General features: G+C 39.3%; 1 protein-coding gene across 1 annotated transcript; it reads left to right on the top strand.

Moving 5' to 3' along the window:
* The first annotated feature begins 2,198 nt into the window (after window positions 1-2,198).
* Window positions 2,199-18,031, top strand: CSRP3 (cysteine and glycine rich protein 3). Its single transcript, XM_082761600.1, has 6 exons — window positions 2,199-2,325; window positions 8,968-9,099; window positions 13,720-13,888; window positions 15,347-15,482; window positions 16,226-16,319; window positions 17,379-18,031. The coding sequence occupies exons 2-6, from the start codon at window positions 8,988-8,990 to the stop codon at window positions 17,456-17,458; spliced, it is 591 nt and encodes a 196-aa protein (XP_082617726.1). The 5' UTR covers window positions 2,199-2,325; window positions 8,968-8,987; the 3' UTR covers window positions 17,459-18,031.
* Window positions 18,032-20,764: the final 2,733 nt, after the last annotated feature.

Below are 20,764 nucleotides of genomic sequence, written 5' to 3'. Positions count from 1 at the left end.
CATTCATCTTAGATGACATGAAATAAATTAAATTAAATGAAATTTAAGCGAAGTCCAGTGTATGTGCCTTCCCCTGTGAAATATGCCTGTCTGCCCAAATTAGGGCAGGAGAAAGGCTCTGTAAACTACTACAGTAAAGCCCAAGATTCAGGATTGGACTGGCAATGAAATACAGTTCAAGCAGCTAACAGTAAAACTGACTGGCTTGCTTTTTAATAGTATGAAGTTACTTTATCATACAAAATACATCTGACAGGATAACTATGGAAATAGTCCTACCTAAGGGGGAGAGAAGAATACAAGCTGGAAAACCGAGCAATTCTCCCTGCAGCAGCAAATAGAGTTCTTTTTCTTCTCCAGCATGATCATTGATCAGACCAATCTTCCTCACACCTCGTTCTATCAGTGTAACTGTAGAAGTACAAAGGCGAAGGTTTATAGAAACTTGCATTACTTGAAAGTACAGAATTTTTGGCTTTGGATAGCGCAGCTGCCAGAACAAGAAACTGCAGTAATTAGGCTTGAAAAAAGGTCTTGTCACAAACAGTGCCCTATTGTGAAAAGCTGGACGAATATTCCCACTTGCTGCCTAGTGTCCTTTGACTCCTATCAAAACGCAGTTGCTTGCTTTTTCCTGCAGGCTTTGTCATACCTAGCACTTTGTTCTTGTTCACTTTGCCGGCTGAAAAGCTACCATCTCCCTGTTCAAAGTACTCTATTCCCCAGGAGACCTGCATTTCACTCTGACTAGTCGAGCTTGTTGCTCTTTCTACATGTCTAACCTCTCCGTAGATGGAAGCTCACTACCTCATTTACTGTCGCCAAGCTCTAGGAAAGTCCCTCTTTTATGACACGGTGCAAATCCATCCAAACACATGATCTACCTGAAGACAAGAGTGAAGGTTAACGAACACTCGGCTCTCTCAAATGTCAAGGATCCCAATTTATGAAGCACCAAGGGTGCAAACACTGGGTTCTCATGGAAAGCTTTAGTGCTTGCCATGCACTAGCAGTGAGCTCAATCACGCCGCAGTCCCTCCTTGCAAGTCCCACCTTACAAGAAATGCTCACTGCCTGTACACTGCAGCATCACCTCTGCATGCAGCCTTATTTGATACAGGCAAAAGAGTTCAAGAATTGCCCAGGGACAATGACCAAGCAGAGGTCAAGTCCTGGTCTCCTGCTCAAGAAAAAACAGGTCCCTAACTCTGCATCGAGGACCTGTCTCTGCATTAGGAAATCTTTGCCGGACTCAGCAGTCAAGGGATCCTACAGGCTCCTAAGAGCTTTCAAAGTAGTCTGAGTGAACAGGCCCTTAAAACCCTAAGGTCTGACAGGGATTTGGCATCTCAGCTCCCTGCATTTCCCTGAACGTCCCAGAGTGGGGACCTTCAGCGTCAGTCTGTTCAGTTTTCAAACCCTAAGCTGGAAGGGCTCGGTTTTTTCACTCACCACAAAAGTCACAACACCAAAGCAAGTTTCTTAATTTAAAAATCCTTTTAGCAAACAAGAATTAGCTTCCAGATTTTCAAAGCTTTTAAAATAAATGTCTGTCAAAAAGGAACTTTAAGTGCTTCATACTTGGGTTTTTGCATTTCTCATACAGCTGTGGCATCATCCGTTTCCGAGGGGCTCACCGAGGCACAGCAAACATTTACTGCCACAGTGGTAAGACATGTTAAGCATCATGCATATTAACTAGCTATCTTAATGCCTAAAAAAAGGTAACAATTAGAAAATTATAGGAAAAAAAAAAATCTCTGAACTCTAAGAGCTTCATCAGACACACCATTTGTAGATATCAAGTTATGAACTGCTCAGCTGAAGGAAAATTTCTTTGGTTTAAAGCTGTTGAATTCCAGAGGGGTTCCTACAAACAGCTTTACATATGAATAGCTATAGTTACTTTGGCAAATTATTTTTTGCAATGTGACCGTTCATGACTAAATCCTCATTTTCAGGAACCACTATCTTATGTTTCACATTTAAGCAATGCAATAGCGACTACAAAACTTTACTCTTTATTTATGATCTATTAGGCTGCATTTAGGAATGCCCTCTAGGCGTCATCTGAGGGGCTGCATTGTTGTCCACCTACTCACAAGTGGACATAAGGGAACAAAATGCCAGGCTTTTGTCAGAAGTTATTTTCAGCTCCATGATAGCAATGGCATTGCTCAGATCCCTGAAGCCCTCTCTCATTCCCCTCCCCTCCCAGCCTATAGGGCCAGCAGTGGTGGCCACTGCATTTAAAGAGTGCAGGAATCCTTCCAGTTCACATCCTTGGAGGCATAAGAAAACAGGGAAAAACATCAAGCTACTCCGGTAAGTACGCTATATGGGGTTCTGCTGGTAAGGGTTTGGGTTTTTTTCCCCAACAGGTAGTAGAACTTGCTTATTGCTTAAGAAAATGCATAGTGAGCCCTACAGAGCTGACAGCACTATTTTAGGTTTGTAGCAGTCAACTGATAAGAGATTCGTCTGGGCTTCTCAGCCTACTTAGTAGCTACTGGTGTTACAAGAACAGGGCTGTGGAGATCCTTGTTAATGAGGCGCGCGTTGACTATGTGCGGGACCAGATAACAGAAGTTTCAGAAACATTAAAATTGTTCCAGAACTACATAATCGTGTTTTCCACAGCTAGTCCATGTACAAACGCTTTCTAAAGCATAAAAATTTACCTGCTCTCAGACTTTCTCAGAGAGAAGTATTCTAGAAAATAAAACAAACTCAATGGATTTAATGTCAGTCACTAATTGATTTTATATCATACAAGAAAAAATTCTATGCAAACTGGCTAAAAAGAAAAAGGCAAAAAAACAATGTGGGATGAAAGAATTCAGATACTGATTACACAAGCATTAAAGGGCAGCATGATCAGCAAGGTACTCAGAAGAGCCACAATACTTAAAAAACAAAACATTGCTTACTTTGAAAAGCTATCCATCTAAAAATCAAATTATCTCAAAAAATAAAGCCTTACACCTATATAAAATAATTGATCTCAATCATCATGGCAATGTTTTACAGCCTTTAACAGCTTTGCTTGCCACAAAAAGACTTAGTGCGTGACTATGGGCATAGAGAAGGAAAGGAAGGAAAAGTGAAAGCTGATAGCAGAGGATTAGCTCTGGAAAAAGGAACATCTCATTTGTACAGCGGGGTGCAGCTTTCTGCAGCCACATGAATCCATGTGAAATGGTGAGCGCACATGCAGGGGGCAGGAAGGGTTGGGTTTTAGATTCCTTTTTGAAGTCACAACTAAATACCTGGTTCTAGTGTCAGGGTACCTTTTGTTTTTTGGTGCCAGCTTAAGTTTCTCTCAAAGTGTGCAACGAGACATTTTTAACAGCAATACAGCATTACTATGAAAGAAAATAATAGATAATTAGGAAGGATACGAAGATTAAAGCAGAAGTTGCAGGCACAGGACTTTTTTTTTCTATCAGCTTTGCCCATCACGTGCTTCATGTCATGTCACTTAAAATCTTTTGTTTCAAAAGCACTCATGGAACTCAGAGTGACCAGTGTCAATGAAAAACCAATGTTCATCTTCCCACATCAGTGTGGAAGATCCCATCCCTTCATCTCTACATGTTGGTTTACCACAGAAATAAAGGAAGAAATGCTAGCCATCATGAGATCATGGTGGAGGTTGAATATATTAAACTAATTGACCTAAAAATTGTGTGTATCCATAGTCTGTTGAATGCATCAGAACGTAAGAAATATAATTATCAATATATAACAATACTGCCTCTTTCATTAAGTGAGCTCACTCCTCAAATACAAACATTTTCTCTATTGTAGATTTAGTCTGCTAAGACATACAATGCTTTCCACAATGGACTAGATTTTGACCAAAACACCTTTTGGCGTTTCTGGATGCTGCAGCAAGGATCGTGCTTTACACTGCAGACACATCAAGATAAAACAGAACATTTTGAGTGCTAGCTAGAGAGAAAGAGAAAACCTATAGCAGCATTTTATCACTACTTCTAAATAGAATTGAAATGCTTAAATATTTTTAAAGCAAACAAAGCTTTTGCCACTAAGGAATGCTACACTAAATAACAGTAAAACTGACAGAGAAAAAGAAAATCAACTAGAAACATCAGAAGACATTACAACTCCTTCAGAAGAGACACTATAGATAGAATTCAGTTGCCCTCAGTGCCATTTTAGATGTCCAAAAATACTCAAAATGTTCCTACGAGGCCAACAGATACAAGACAAGGCTGGTGAGGGAAGCTGGCTCACTGGAGCAGCAGCCAGAGGCCCGGCAGGAACTGCACGCAACGTGATGAGATCCCCACATATACACAGTGGGATCCAGCTCTACCTTTTCTATCGAGGCTATTCGAAGGTCTTCACAAAGGAAGCCGTGTATTTTTATCCCCACGGGGCTGGTGAGGTGAGCAGCACTGAGGAGGGCTGAGTGAGTCACTGGCTGTCACAGGACAGGGCAGCAGCAGCGCTGTGATTAGATACCAGAAGGGAGTCCTGCCCGTGCTGACATTTCCCACAGACTTCCACAGGGCAAAGAATTCCCAGCATAGCCTCGATGCTTGCACTTCAGCGTAGACAGCGATTTCATTTGATATTATTATTCTTTGTTTCTTATAAAAGAAATCAGTGTTTTTATGCTCCTAACCAGGTCTGGGCCAAACAACCCTAGCTAGGACTGAACCAGAGATGCAAGGCACAGCGCTCCTGCCGGCCCTGGTTCAGCCCCTACACCACAGCAGGATCAGTGAAGTGATCATGAAGACCTACATTTCCCAGTCTATTTATCTGCTTCAAAGGCAGCCTGTAGCACATGTGGCACCCTGAGATAACCCTCCCAGCTACACGATAAATGATTTCTGCCGTTCACGCAGAAATTACTTGAGCTCTAGACTATCAAACACAGAAGCATTTAGAAGGAAAAACCTACTATTTTGCAAACAAACACCAAAATTACGCGCAATATCTTTTTTCACCTGCACTGCACTGCCTAGCACTATCTTCTGCTCCTCTAGGAAACTTCTAAGGCCACTACCTCATCCACTTCCCATTTAGATCAATGGATCTAAATATATTTTTGGATGACGCTCTTATCAATAGTACTGTGATCAGTGACACACGCTCTGTGACAATCATGTTACAGCTAGATTTGTACAGCATGCCTAATAGCCCAGGAGAAGACAACTCACATTTTTTTCATGCTTGTGAAGAGCACAGAAACACTTCAAAGGCTCCTTTGGTCTGAGGCAAGCCTATATAGTGGTGTTACAATCTAAATAAAGTGAAGCACGTATCCTTGGCTGCACGTCCATGTAATAAATTCTACTCCAGGTAGTAGCTGCATTTTGAAATTGAATGATACAAGCTGCTGAATACTACAGCAAGGCCAAGCATGCTCCTCCAGCTTAACAGTACCTGAAGTGCCTGCCAACAAGGGGTAACACTTATATTTTGGTGATCTATGCTAAAAAACAAACAAACAAACAAAACATTTCTAGCAGTCCCTGTAAATTAGCCAGATTAAGATGACAAAACTCAGGGCATTTCAAATGAGTTTAGATACTAGCACCAAATTTAATTAAGTGGAATTAAGACTTTGGGTATAATTTTTGCGTGACAAGTAGGAGGCTGAGTTCTATTTGCAGGTAATGCAGACAGAAATGGAATTTATGGCTTGCAGTAATCCTGCTGCACAGGCAGCATCTGCAGGGAGGGCCACTGCTGTTCTGCATTCAGGGAGATGAATAAAGCAAGAACACAAGGACTGTGGAGTTGCCCTGATCCCTCACCCGGCTTTTAAGCCAGCCAGTGCAGACATCATGCCATCCACTACCACTCTTCCCGTAAGGATTCTGGCATAACATTTTTACCGTGACTTCTTTCTCCTACAGCTTCCCATCAGGTGATGCCAAAAAAGCATGGAAAATGTGTATGCATGCCCAGTCATGTAACTATAATTAGCCTCAGGAGCAATGGTTCTTCTAAGAGCTCTAACCACAGCCTGTAGCTATCAAGCATTATCAGACTTTCAGAGATTATTTGTTTCTTTCAGCTAATGATGTAATCAGAATTAGTTTTCCAACAAGTCTCCTGTTGCCACAGTTTGAAATACTCTGTGTGTCTCTGAAGGGAACTAGAACAGCAGAAGCAGTTTTACTCTGTTAGTAACTAGAGGTGCAAACCACGCTCTTCCCAGGCAGCTGCTGATGCTGCTGCAGCAGGTACAGGATTCAACTGGCTGGTTGAATCAAAGGAGACACTGTGAATGCAAAAATCTTGTTTTAATTTTCAATCACAGCACTGAATTTTCTGTCACTGCTCTTCCTTCTCTTAAAATCTTTGACAAGTATTACTTCAATTTTGAAAGAAAAAATAACACCGATACAAAAAATGCTTTAAAAAAGGGAGAACATAAAATGTCAGACAGAGAAAAGATTTTACCAAAGTGAAATATTTCTCCCTATTTCCTTTTCTCCCATTTAAAAGAAATTGGAAAAAGATTTAAACAGCACTTTTTTGTTAAAGCATTCCTGAGTAAGAGGGAAACGGATTTATCATCCATTCCTTGCATACAGTTATTCTTATTTATTTCAGCTACATCAGATCTCTATATTGTATTTCTCCTTCTTTCTTGTTACATCACAAATAAACACAGAGGCAAGCTGAGCTTTCCTCTCTCTCATGCATCATTAGGGTTTTCTAGCTGTCAGAGCAGCAGGAGAACTGACAGGGTCTGAAAGAATTTAATGGAGCAGTTGCTTTATGGCATCTGAGGACTAGGCTGATCGAGCTAAGGAACTGGTTCCACTAAGCCAAAATCAGCATCCCAAAGGAGAGCCTGGGTCTTGCAGTAGGATGTCAGATATGCTGTCTACTGCAGGTAACAGTCACAGCAGTGAATGGGGGATTAAATGGGGTTGGGAATATACTAATAACCGGAGTGCAACAGTGGATACCTCAGGATATGCTAATATCTGGGTTGTTATCAAACACTGATAGTTAAAATGTGCCCACACTGCTGCATCCTCGGTGCCGTTGCTTCAGCATGAGCACACGCTCACTCCTATGCTACAGTCCTGTCTTGGTTTTGCCTGATACTGTTGCCTTTTGCTCTAGTTGCATGATGTTTAGCATTAGTAGCCAGAAAGAACTCCCTTCAGCTGCAGATTAATCTTGTAGAGCTGGCAGGTAGAAAACATTAATTTCATTCTGAAATTTAGCAGATATGGGACAGAAGTCACTGAGATTATGAGTAACTGGGATGTTAGAGTCATATGTACAGACACTGTAAATTGTTGGGGTAAAATGCAAGCCGTTTAAAGTAAGAGCTATGTTACATCACTGCTATGATCATTTCCCCTCTCTTACATGACATCAGAAGAAAATTCTCAGGTGGCAGACTTGATTCAGTAGTGAAAACCCTTTTCTTATTTAAGAATATCTGCTGGTGGATTTAATCAAATACGACTGGGACAAGCAGGCTTTGAAAGAACTATAATAAGAAAATGACTGGCTTTCCAAGAAGGACAAAGGAGGCTCGAGCCAGGAGCTTGGAACAACCTGATAATACGACGTGCAGATGACAAGATGACGTTCCAGTCTTTCCAGAAATGATGACTCAAACAAGAATACAGAAGGGCAAACCATAGGCTGTGGTCATTTCAGATGGGTGATAGCACAATCGTCAGGAAGGGCACTTACTGTGCCTGCAGTCAGGTGGTGTGCCTTCAGCTCCCGGCTCTGTCACTGTCCTCCTACATGACCTTGGGAAAGGCACTTCAATAGTAACTGCAACAGTAAGCACCACTGCCTTTCTCTCCCATCTTTAGATTTTAGCAACAATTGATGAAGGAAAGCACAGTTTAAGCATCTTAGGAACCTGTCGTTACTTTATAATAACTTGCTGCAGCAATAATCCTGCTGCACAGTGACCGCATTTTATGAGAAACTCAGAAAAGAACAAACTTTCTACTCCAGCGTCCTCTGAAATAACATCATACAGTTGTTCAACTTCAAGGTAGAATTTATCCAGCTCTTAATTCACTGGAGAATATAACATCATACTGACAGAGAAAATTGCCTTTATATACATATATATATATATAATTGCCTATATACATATATCACTGAGGAAGGTCATGCTTTGGAAATGCATCAAGAGCACAATACAGTGTCTCTTCACACAGCCTACAGACAATATTTTTCTGTAGAGAGTTTAAGGTCAAATTCTGTCCAAAGTTTTTGCTTTTCAGCTCCTGTAAGGCTTAAAAGTGCTTGTTAGCCTTCGTTAAAATTTGCCTCATCAGCACAGATGAAAAGAAAGCAAGAACTAAAGGGAAAAGGCTGTGCTAGGATAGAAGGGAGGGCAGGACTGAAATTAAATGACTATACAGCCTAGATTCACTTCTCCAGAAGACGCAAGAATGACCCTATAATCTTTTTACTGAAACACCTCGCAATCTTTTAACATATTTACCATGTACTGTATTTACCTGATTGCATGCTAAGGAACGACCTTATTTACAGAAGAGTGCCATGCAGAGGACCGAGGCTGCCCTCCTAGAGCACCAGGCTGGTGCCCTCACCCCGCGACCTGTCTGCTGTGACATTCCTCCTACAGCACAGATACGCAGCGTGTCTGCTCCAAGAGCCATTACGCCAGCCACCATCCCAGCAGCACAGAAGGTCTCCCCAGGTCTGCCTTCCTACGCAGGGCCTGGCACGCAGACCTGTGCTGACTCTCAGCTGCCATCTCACCTCTCTGCTAGCAGATAATTTACGAGTGCTGTGGTACAGTTCACCCAAGCAGATCCTGGCTCGGGGCCACCCCGCAATAGCAGTTCACTGGTGATGGTGTTGGGAACAATAAGGGGAAAAAGAAAAAAAAAAAAAAATCAAGCTGTTCTGTTTAAAATAACTCACTTTTTCCATTGCATTTATTTATGCAATTTGATTTTATAGGTTGCCCTTTGCATACAAAGATGCCAAACTGGGGAGGTGGAGCTAAATGCGGTGCCTGCGAGAAGACAGTGTATCACGCTGAGGAAATTCAGTGCAATGGAAGGAGTTTTCACAAGACATGCTTCCTCTGCAGTAAGCTGGGCTATAGTGTTTTAACTTCACGCTATTTCCATAGCTCTGTAGGGATCGTCCCTTAAAGCTAGAAATTTATTTTGTATTAACTTGCATCCAAGCAGAAACACAATAAAGAAGCTTCGTATTTGGCCTAACTCAACATGTTTGCCAATGGGGCACCTACAGCAGGTCATAAACAGCCCAACCAAGGTACAGGACAGTAGCCACAGCCAGTGTCAGACTCAATTACACACAGGGAAAGTTTTGTAAGGCTTATACATCTTAGTTCTGAGAAAACTCAAAGGAGAGAGCAGTCACGCACTAATCCTGCTACTTCAAGCACAGCACAGCAAGGCTCACTCTGGAATGACTCTCTAGAAACCTAAGGATCCCATGGGGCCAAAAGAAAATATTCTTACCATAAGCAGCCACACCTTGCACATACTGCATGCAACACTGGAGAGGGGAATGAGATGAGTGAGCAAAGACTTGAGCACATTTGTTCAACCCCAGTATGTTTTAATTAAACCTCTGTAGAAAGTCAGTTTTGAGTTGAGAGATCCTTGTCTGTAAGGATGATTGATTAGTTTAGTTCCAGATAATAATCCACTAAAGATGAAAACTGGTTCCCCCACCACCATTTTTATTTTATTTTTTTTAAAGCAACTGAAGGATAGAAAATGATTGCAGCTTTTCAGAAAGAGCAGTCAACTTTCCGAAAGACCAGTTTGCCACTCCACATCAGCTCTTAATCATCAAGTTTCAATTTTCTAAGCCTTTGCCACTGGACAATGTCTCTCTCAGGATCTTGACTTCTCTTTTATGAAGCATGATGGTTTTTGTTAGGGATGTTAGAGCGCTGCAGAAATACGGTATCTAGGTAAATCTTGAAGAAATCCTACTCTGTCCCACAGTGTAGCATATTACGGGTTTCAAGTTTAAAAGTCTAGAGGAACTAAATGAACAGAACTCTTGAGACAGAAGTATGTCTTATTAGGATATTATAGTAGATGAGTGTTTTTATAATTAATCCTAAAAAAAATGCACACAGAAAAGATGAAAGATTATCTCTTGCATCAAAATCTCCCACCAACACCCTGCAAGTACTTCAGTCTTCTCCTTCCCCATGTTTCCTACAGTCCCATTTCACTCACGGTTTTCCCCAGGCATCTTCAATGTTCAGCAGACAGCTTTCTCTACAGATGAGTTAGCGCCTGAAAAATGAGAGAGAACGTATCACTCCACCTCTGTTTGCCCTTTGTGAAGAGAGAAAACAATTTGATAAGAACTAAAGATAGCTAAATAATGTATTTTGCAGACAACTGAGATTTAGGACCTTTGCGCTATGAAGTTTAGCACAATTGAGAGTACTGAATTTAGCTTTTTTACCCTCCTTTCCTGGATAGGTTCAAAATTTTTCCTTCTCATAAATGAGAAAGCTTTTACATGCTTAGATGACACTTCAGCACTGTACAGGACCAGTTCAAAGGACATACATGAGTCTTGTTTGCCCTTCTCCCCATCCCCTGCAAGTGATGCCTAAAGACTAAGAAAGAATTCCCTCAAAACATGTTGTAGTTAATTGATAGCCTCCAGCCAATTCTTACAGATGGTAAAAATCTTAGTTTGGTAAAAACTAGAGACTGCTTATTGCTTCCATTTGCTGCCTGTAACAATTAGTATTATAGATCACAGAAGCTACAGGGAGAGAAGCATGGATGTGTTAATTATGATAAAATATTTAATTGACACTTATGCTTTAGTCAATGCTAGAAAGTGATATGCAAAGAGAAGTCAAATGAATAGACTCTCCAGTGTCTAATAAAAATAAAAAGCTATCATTAACTGTGACACAACAGGACATTTTTCTCTTATGTGCATTCTCAGACACCTAATATTGAAACATAGGTGACTGAAGTTTAAGCTTCAATCTTAGCACAGCTGATTTTGTTTTTAAACAACTCACGATAAACAACAAGCATTCATTAGGTCTGCTGTTTTTTTTTTTTTTTGTCTATTGTACTCATAAGTGTGAACTAAATTATTGATAGGTTAGATACTAAAAAAAGGATTCCCAGCAGAAGTATGTCTAAGGTCAAAAATTAAAGATGCAGCTAAGCCCAGCTGGCATGTGAGAGGTATGTTAATTGGCTTTATGTTTCCCATGATTCACATACGATAGCTTTGGACCAGATAATTCAATATCTTGTATCATGTTCGTGGACTTCTCAATGAATCAGTTAAAGGTTTCGTTTCTCAAGACAAGAAAAACAGTCCTCTCTGTACCCATTCTTGGGTACAAAAAAACAATTTAAATCAATTTAGTTGAGCTTTTACTCTATCTGACCTGGCACATGAAAAACGCTAGTATTTTTGGATCACAAAGTTAAATTTGGGCAAAATTACAGGCAATTCAAACCAACCTGTTAAGACAGTAAGAATGAGATATGTAGAACTATAAAATATATCTGTACTCCATCGTTTTTCCCTACAGACAGTTTTTAAAGCTTCTTTCCAACAAACCTTTCTCCTTGCACAGATTGCTGTTTACGTACCTTGTTTCCCTGTCAGGTTTTGCTTAAAACACAGCTGTGACGGACATTTGGCAGGATCTCTCGCCATAAACCTGAAACTTCTTAGTGCCAGCTTGCAAACAGTATCTGTTAGCAGATGACAGGTCTCAAAGTTATTTCAACAATAGCACTTCAAGGGCTTTTGCTCCATCTGTTGTGGCGGATTGATACTCTATCCCTACAGAGCCAGAAATAGAAACACTTTATCTACTGCTAGTTTCCATCATCCCTTAACTCCTGCAGCAAACATAATTATAATCCCAAAGCAGAAGAGACTGCGGCACAAAGTGATCAAGTTCACACATTTACAGAAGCCCCTCATTTTATTTCTGTTAATTAAACAAGTCCTTGCAAATTATTTTCCCATCTACACACTACAGCAATGGAAACAAAGCTCTAATGTCACCTTAAATCCTTAAATTCTGACTTGAATGAATTTGAGAAAAAACTCACAGCAGGACAGTTAAACGTAGGGGGAAAAAAAAGGACTAATCAAACACTCAGAGAGCTTTACTAGAGGCTTGATCTTCCATCCATACTTGCGCAATTGACATATTTGTGTTACTTATATGAACTAAGCAACTGTTTTCCAAGCTATCAATGGGACACACATGACTGGAGAGCCCTTTGTGATATGTGCACCTGGTCAAAGGAAGTTGAAGAGAACATTATTTCCCTACACTCCCCCACTCTCCTCCCCCAGCAGCTACTGTGGACACACTGCACAATTTGTAAAAAAGTGTTTTGTTTTGTTTTTAGAATTATACTACAAAATCCATTTTTTTTATAGGCATTCATAACTGAAAGCTTCATCCTCTCTTGATGGGGTGAGGACTGTCCACTGAGTTTCCAAACCAGCGTGGCATACACAGTCACCAAGCACATGAAGACTGCCACTACTATTTTTTACTTTCGTTATTGTCCAGGTTTCCATGCATATAAAGTAAGGAGATTCATGCTGGCCTGGTAACAGGATTTGGTCATAAAAAGATGACCAGATTTCAGATCAGCAAAGGACCCCAGAGAACTCAGGTTTATCTACCTTACCTTCCATGCACATTTGCTGAGAGAAAGCATGCACAAGACCGAACTTAGCTATGTTTGTTGGCTCAAGATGTGGACTGTGTTTCTCAAAACATAGATACTTGTCTACTGAGACCTCAAATAAGCAGCTGTTAGCACTCATTAACTTTGATCCTTTCAACTAGAGGCTAGATTTAAAGTAGTGACATAGAGAGTATAACTTGCATTCCATTATGCATGTGGTGCTCCTGGGGCATCCTCTGTCCAAAAGTCTCCAAGACCTTTTCTGGTGAGCTAAGCCACGCGGTATTTCTCCATAACAAATACGACTAGCAGGAGGTCCTTGTGGTCTCAGAATCTACATCATCGTGTTCTTGTCGTCCTGGAATAAGTCTAACAGAGTTGAGAAAATCAGGTATTTGGAATCACTGCTTCCTCTGGCACTACAGCCCCAAAAAATGAAATTATATAAATAAAGAAAAAAAATAAAAAATAAGTTAAATACATATATATATGTATATGTATATGTGTATATATATATATATATATATATATATATATATATATATATATATATCCTGCTTGATTCTGACTGGACAGTGCAAGTATGTTACATTCTCTTTTTAAAACTTGCCAGCCTAAAATATGATAGGTTGGCATGAGAAAGCCACTCCACACTCAGGGGAACTATACTGAAAGGTGCAGATGCACAGTAGAATCGACACCCCTACAACCTCTCCCTTGTTTTTAGGGTTTGGGATGATTACTTCAGATCCATCTTTGGCCTCACAGATCTAGAAAAATTGTCTTGACAAGCCCAAGATTTTTCTGGGGTTAGAGTGTAACTGGAGAGCGCAAACATTGTGTGCATGAACAATTACATCAGCAACAGCACAGTGAGGCTTTATACTGACTACGCACTAACCCCTTCTGTATTTTTTGAAGATGACCAAAAATAAACACTAACTAATAATTCTGAACCACATTAATTCAACTTTGAATATGCAAATGTTTATCCATGCCTCTCTTTTCCTGTTTTTAGTGGCTTGCAGAAAAGCTCTGGACAGCACCACAGTAGCAGCTCACGAATCTGAAATCTACTGCAAAACTTGCTATGGAAGAAAATATGGCCCCAAAGGTGTTGGCTTTGGACAAGGGGCAGGATGTCTCAGCACTGACACTGGGGATCATCTAGGCTTGAATCTGCAACAGTGAGTTAAATCCCACTGACAGCACTGTCTGTTTTTCTGATACCACTTGTCACTGTATATATGTTTTTCTGATACCACTTGTCACTGGGTATATATGGTATAGAGGGATATTTTATTCTGTTCCTAAAACAATACGCAGTATGAGTGGCTGAACAGAACTTCCTACAACCTTTTCTTCAGTGGACACAGCAGTGTACCATTTATTAATAATTTCCAGCCTCTGTAAGCTCTCTTCATGAATTTCCTCCTCCTTCAATTGGCAGCAGCAGCCTTTTTATGCCACAACAAACCTACGCTGCAATCACTGCAATTGTAATTTGCCAGGAGTAGCACTGTGATAAAGATCACATTCACCATAGAACATGAAAATTTTCTTTATCTTATCAGAGCCTAAGATACAGTTAAGTTTTACTGTTAGACAAATAATCACAATACCACATACTGTTACTCCTCTCAATACAGAAATAACGTTTCTAAATCCTCCCTGTGGCTTGAGCAATACTTGCAAGCACACGGAGAACATGCCTGAACAAAGGGATTCCCATGGGATAGCATCTCTAAAAACCCTCAGCTCCACATAATTATGTCTGACAGTACATTTCTAAACTATTTTCCTACGATTCTCAAAGCTGCACATTTCAAAATAAAAAAAATGTTGTCTTCTGCTATTACTATAAGGGAACTCATCAACAAATATGCTAGGCAGGTAATAACAGCTCAAATAACTTATTTAACTGTACTCCCAAGTACATCCACTGTGGGCAGAGTTCTGCATCCAGAACTGTTATGTCCTGTAGATTTAGTGACCTGTTGCAGTCCAACAACCTGATAATTCACAAGTAGTTCTGTCAATGACTTTAAGCAAGCACAAGGACATAAAGCACAAAGTCCAGAAATATAAAGTAAAGCTATTTTTCTAATGCTTTTGACCCCAGGTCACCTAAGATCCACAGTTCCTTGTCAAAATGTTGCAGTGAATAAAAATAAAACAACAAAAAAGAGCATGCAAAATCAAGTTGTTTTTTTTTTTTTGTTAGCTTGTTTTTCAAGATCTGCTCACTGAGTACTAGCAGGTAGCCAGTTACAAGAAGTGGGGGTCCTTTGCTTCTTTTTCTCTTTTTTCCTTTCAACAAAAACAAAATCTATTTTTTACTTCCACTTTTCATTAAATGTGGCTACCGTTAGTTCCATTTACTCAGTCCAGTACAGGAAGTATCAGTGGCTATGGTATCAGCTTTTCAACTACGCAATACAACATGTCTTTTCTATCTAAGTGATTCTGTGATCCTATAACAATTCCAGTTTCTTTTTTTCCCCCTTTTGCATGTCCTAGACTACTAATTTAGTATTTCTCCCCTTAGAAAAACAAACAAAAAACAAACACCACAACCTCAAATTTCTAAAATGAAGATAGCATTTTAAGCAGTATTTTAAAAACACTGAAAACTTCTGTTGTAGGGGGTCACCCAAGCCTGCTCGCCCTTCTACACCAACTAATCCTTCAAAGTTTGCCAAAAAGATTGTCGATGTGGATAAATGTCCCCGCTGTGGCAAGTCAGTGTACGCTGCAGAGAAGATAATGGGAGGAGGAAAAGTAAGTAGTTACTAAAACACTAAGATAAAAGCTTTTCAAATGGAGATAAACTATAGCTAATCATTCCCTGAAGTTTTTACTCAGTCTTGATGAAGAAAATATGAAGATGATTTCTTCATATTCATAAGAAGATGATAACGAATTGGTAAAGTCTGATATATCGCCTATCAGGTTTAAAGTCATGTGCTCCTGCATAAGCCTGAATTTTCTGCATCTTGTTGATGTCTGTGGAACAACCCTTCCTTTGGCTACTGTACAGGCTGCCTCCTCTGCCACCGTCATCCTACCAACACCTCTTGGAATAGTTCTAATTTAAACATTTATTTGTAGTGGCAAATGCAGATGTATTAAATATTATATTATTCTAAAGATTATATTAAAAACACTTATTTTCTTTGACTAAAAAAAGGAAAGCCAGCATCCCGTGACATGCTGACCCTCTGCTCTGAACTCTCGCTAGAATATTACCTCCGCATACAAAGGGAGAGGCCACTATGAGAGAGCACTATCTAAGGCTCTCTGTGTTTTACTAGAGCTCTATTAACAAGCAAGTTGCTAGGTAAGATGTTAAATAATAATGGGATAATAAAGTGAGATAATTAAAAAAGAAAATCTAGAAGGACAAAAAGTGGAAGCCTTAAGAGCAAGAAGACAGTTTAGGCAAAAGCAACAGTTAGTTGTTTCTTGCATCTGCTAGCTGTGCATTTGCTGTAACACACAATGAATTGTCTTCATTTCCTCAGCCTTGGCATAAGACATGCTTCCGCTGTGCTATTTGTGGCAAGAGTTTAGAATCTACCAATGTTACAGACAAAGATGGAGAGCTCTACTGTAAAGGTAAGGATTGCAACGACCTCAACTAGGTTATCGAGTCAACGTAAGATTATTCCTTTTAGACCTAGTATTGCCATCAAGATTTACTGCTGCATGTTTAACTACTACATGAATTTTCATTTTATTTTCACAACTTTCCAAAAACAAAAAAAGAACTACGGCAGCATTGCAATCACATCTGCTATGAATATTTAAATTTTAAATCTGTAATTTTTCTACAAATACAACATCCTCTCTGATTTATCCTCAGACCTCCTAACAGGAACACTGGCTATACCTGCTGGGCAAATTTTTGTACCTACACAATCTCACTCACTCCTAAAAAAAAATAAATAACTAAATCACAAATATACAGATAGATCTTTGAAGGTCATGATCCCAATTGGAATTCTTGCCAGGAAGAATTAAAAGATACTTCTGCTATATTGATCGTAGAGAAGAAAATGTGTTCATGCTAACTTATACATCCAGATATTCTTCTCAGATCAACAAACCTTGCAGATTTCACTTAACTATGCAAAACAGCTTAAGGAGCAAAGTACATGTATGCCAAGTTTTCATATCCTATGCTGAACTCTACAGAGTCCTAAAAAATACTTAGTTGCACAGTCTGATAACAGCATGTAGTCAAACAGGCATATTTTGACAAATATGCTGACCATTATTATTTAAACAGAATTGTGATAAACAAACATGCATACACTTAGCAATACACAGTTAATGTGGCATTGCTTAAGCTACCATCAAAAGCTGGCTGGACTACGTTCTAGTTCTTTTAACCTCCTTTGAAAATCTCTGATGGTCCGTATGGATGGGAAGGCAGTTTTAAAGAAAACATTACCTAAATCATACATATAGTTTCTGACTTTTTTGGAGAAGATGCGACACTTCCGTTTAAGTCAAATGTGTTTCACTATTAGACTCTGTTGACACTATTGAGAAAGATATTCACATTTCCTTCTTTTTATCAACTTGTATTTGGAACTAGTACTAAAGACACAAGTCCTTTACCTGGACATGAAAACATTTCAAATATTATTTACCCTCCTCCTTCTTTTGCAGTTTGCTACGCAAAAAATTTTGGTCCCAAAGGAATTGGTTTTGGTGGCCTCACTCAAGCGGAAAAGAAAGAATGCGAATGAGAAGTGGATGCAACAGAGTCTGCTGTTGATGTTAGCAGATAACAGTTGTCAAGTAAAATAAAAACATCACGTATTGCTAATAAACTAGGGCATTTGTTTAATATCCTCCACCTTGCAGAAAAAGCTTGCAAACTTGTATCTTAAGAAATTCTTAGAATAGCCTAAAAAAAATTACAGTGATGAAGTTAGATTTACGTTTAGAGCAAATAAGGACATAAACTTCTGTTCAAGGAACATTATTGCTTCTTAAACTACTATTTACCGCATTTTAGACTGAACTTTGAAAGACTCAGCATACTGTCCCATTAAGACAGAGATATCTTATGGATCACACAGTGGTAAAGGTCAGAGTGTTCTGACTTAGGCCAGTTTCCTAGTGGTGTTTTGAACATTTTGATGTTATTTGTATTATGACAAAGTAGATGTTACTCACTTTGAGACAATTAAAAAGTACCTAGAATTCTCTCTCAAAGGGAGCTATTTCTTCAGAAATAGCAAGTTTTCTTAGAGTACAGCGTTGTCAGTTTTGTTATTGTATGTTTTCAAGCTACAATAAAGTACTCATATTGCTTCACATTTTTATTTCAATTTGCTTGTGCTTTACGTTCCAAAATGTCACAGATTAATGCATTTCACTGAGATGAATTAAACCCTCTATTTCATAACTGCAAGAATTCTCTCATCACTTTGCTTTAGTCTACGTTGTCAGTTCCAGACAGTATTTAACTTTCATTTTCTGATCTTGATCTGTTTCTCTGCTAGTTTTCATTACTGTTTTGACCTCTATTCAAACACGCTCCAAGAAAGCCGAAGTACCCACAGATGAAATATTTATGCTGATAACTGTACAGCATGAATTCCTTTTTTTTTTTCCATGCTGGGAAGAAAAAAAAAACGAAACATTGTAATGGGCTAGCTGGAGAACTAAGACACTTCATGAAATATTCCTTATTCATGTATAACAAACTAATTTAACATACCTCTTAAATCTGTCTAATCCTACCTCAATTCTTGAAAAGCAGGTACTGAACTCCCAAAGCAGCAGAGAGAAACAGATTTCATATGAGCCTCTACATCCAGATATCAATATATGCAGATGTCAGAACACAACAATTTTTAGGAAGAGTTCCAAAACTCATGATAGGATAGAAAAATACTTAAAAATAACAAAAATGCTCAGAAGGCATTTGAGTTTTGCAGGAAAGTTTTCAGTGATGGTGATGAACATCACAGGTTTTTGAGTGGTAAAGGCAGTAGTCAGAAAACATATAAGAATTTGGACATTATCCTATAATGACTGCAAAATCATTTCTACAAGATCCAAGTAGTAAATACTCTACAAAGGCATCTGCCTTTTTGTTGAATATTTTAATTTCATGAAACAGCAAAGAGATTAAATATTTATATAGCATGAGTATGTTTATTGCTTCACAGTGTTTTTTTTCCACTATTCACATGAAAGGATTCTTGATATCATCTGCAAGTTTCGTGCTCCTGATTTTTGAAGGACAAAATAATGAGGTAGAGCAAACTATTTCCGTAGCTCCCCTGTTACTGAGAAAAACCTCCAAAATATTTACACTAGACCCAAACAACTGGAACCAACCAATCAAACTGAACTGAATTAAACTACTGAAATCCATTTTGCCCATCTACACTGTGCCTGACTCACTTCTGTTAAAAGCAGAAAGAGATGAGAACTAATTTCCTACACTTCCATTCTAGATACTTCATGTTCATGCTAATATATAACCATGAGAGTTCTTTCAGAAGATAACTGGCTAAATTTTTCCAGGTTTCAGCTAACAGTTTTCTATGAATAAACACTTTGCATAAGCTCTCTTCCCAGGAGTCTTTCTGAGACAGTGGAGCTGGAATTTTCTACATGCATTAGAGAACTGCAATTTCTTTGCTTATTACTAGCTGAAGGAGAAAGACACAATTAAAGAGGGTGCTTTAGCTAACCAAGAGGCCCTTTCTTTGTCCTGTGAGTAAACAGAATTGCTGGGGAAGTAAAAGATAAAGAGACCTTACTTAGCCTAATGATATTTAAAATGACAGGAATGAGGGGGAGACGTGTTCATGGTTTTAATTTTTATGAAAGTAAAAAATTTACAATTAAGAAATAAGTTGCTATGCTTGTGCTATAGTGGTGCTAGACTTAGGTGCAAAGCAGCTCCCACAACCAAAAAGACCACAAGGGAACATCTGACTCACTATCTACAATATCACTAACAACATCTAACAGTAATCAAGTGGGCTGACTCATTCTTTGGAAGGGTTTCAAGGTGCTTACCATGCTCTTCTAGCAACTTAGAGAACTTAAGTACTGATTTTAAGACCTTACTTCCCAGGACCTAGCACCTAAGCATCATGATAAGCAGGTCTGAGGTAGGTGTTTAAGTTAGATACATCAAACTGGAACCTTGGCATGAACGATAGACCATGAGATTGTCAGACCTTCGAACATTCTGCCTAAACCTGTGACAATTTCCAAAAAGTGACAATCCATGTTTTTATACTTCAGTCTATAGCTTTCTGTCTTTAAAATCTTTTATGGCATAATCTTTTTATGACTATTTGCTTCTCCGGGCTACATCTTAGCATTGTCCAGATGCCCCCACACTCACCCCCACTGAGAGCGTCTTTCCCAAGCTGAACAAGAAGGGTGCATACTGAAATCAGGGTCTTTGTGGAAATAGTTGGGTTTGGCATGGTGCTGGTTGTGCAGATGATTCCACCAGCTACCAGGTAACCCCTGCAGGAAAAGTCAAAGACCAGGGATTCAAATTCAAACAATATCAGCAATTCCATCACTATTTATTCACCTGTTATTGAACGCTGCACTGCACTTTCCTCACAAGCAGTGCTACCTGAATGTAGTGACACTCCCATTCATTGCTTCAACCAGATTAGCCCCCCAGAACACAGCAAGGAAATTACCTTCAGAACATTTATCACAATGATCTGCAGCAGACGATTCCATGTAAGGCTTCCTGAAGACAGAGCAGCGTCCCAGATCATATTGGAACCAGCCCATCCGGATTTAGAAGACAAAAGGATCACCAGCAAAACTGAATCACAGCTGTGTTGTATGAATTTGCTCCTGGGAGCCTCTCTAGCTCCACAGCGTTAGTTCATTTCCCTTCTGCTTGGAGGAAGAAACACTACTTGCAGTCCTATCTGCTCAGTGCTGAGAACTTCCTTCCTGGCCACTGTCCATCAAAGCTGCTCATGCCAAATATGGATTTCATTGTAGCAGCAAAGTGTCATTACAATTAATATGACTGTTTGTGGTGGTTTTAC

Source organism: Aythya marila (genome assembly GCF_965140915.1).
Source record: "Aythya marila genome assembly, chromosome: 5".
Taxonomy (NCBI): domain Eukaryota; kingdom Metazoa; phylum Chordata; class Aves; order Anseriformes; family Anatidae; genus Aythya; species Aythya marila.
The sequence above is the reverse complement of the archived record's forward strand: the minus strand, read 5'-3'. Positions and strand labels throughout refer to the sequence as shown.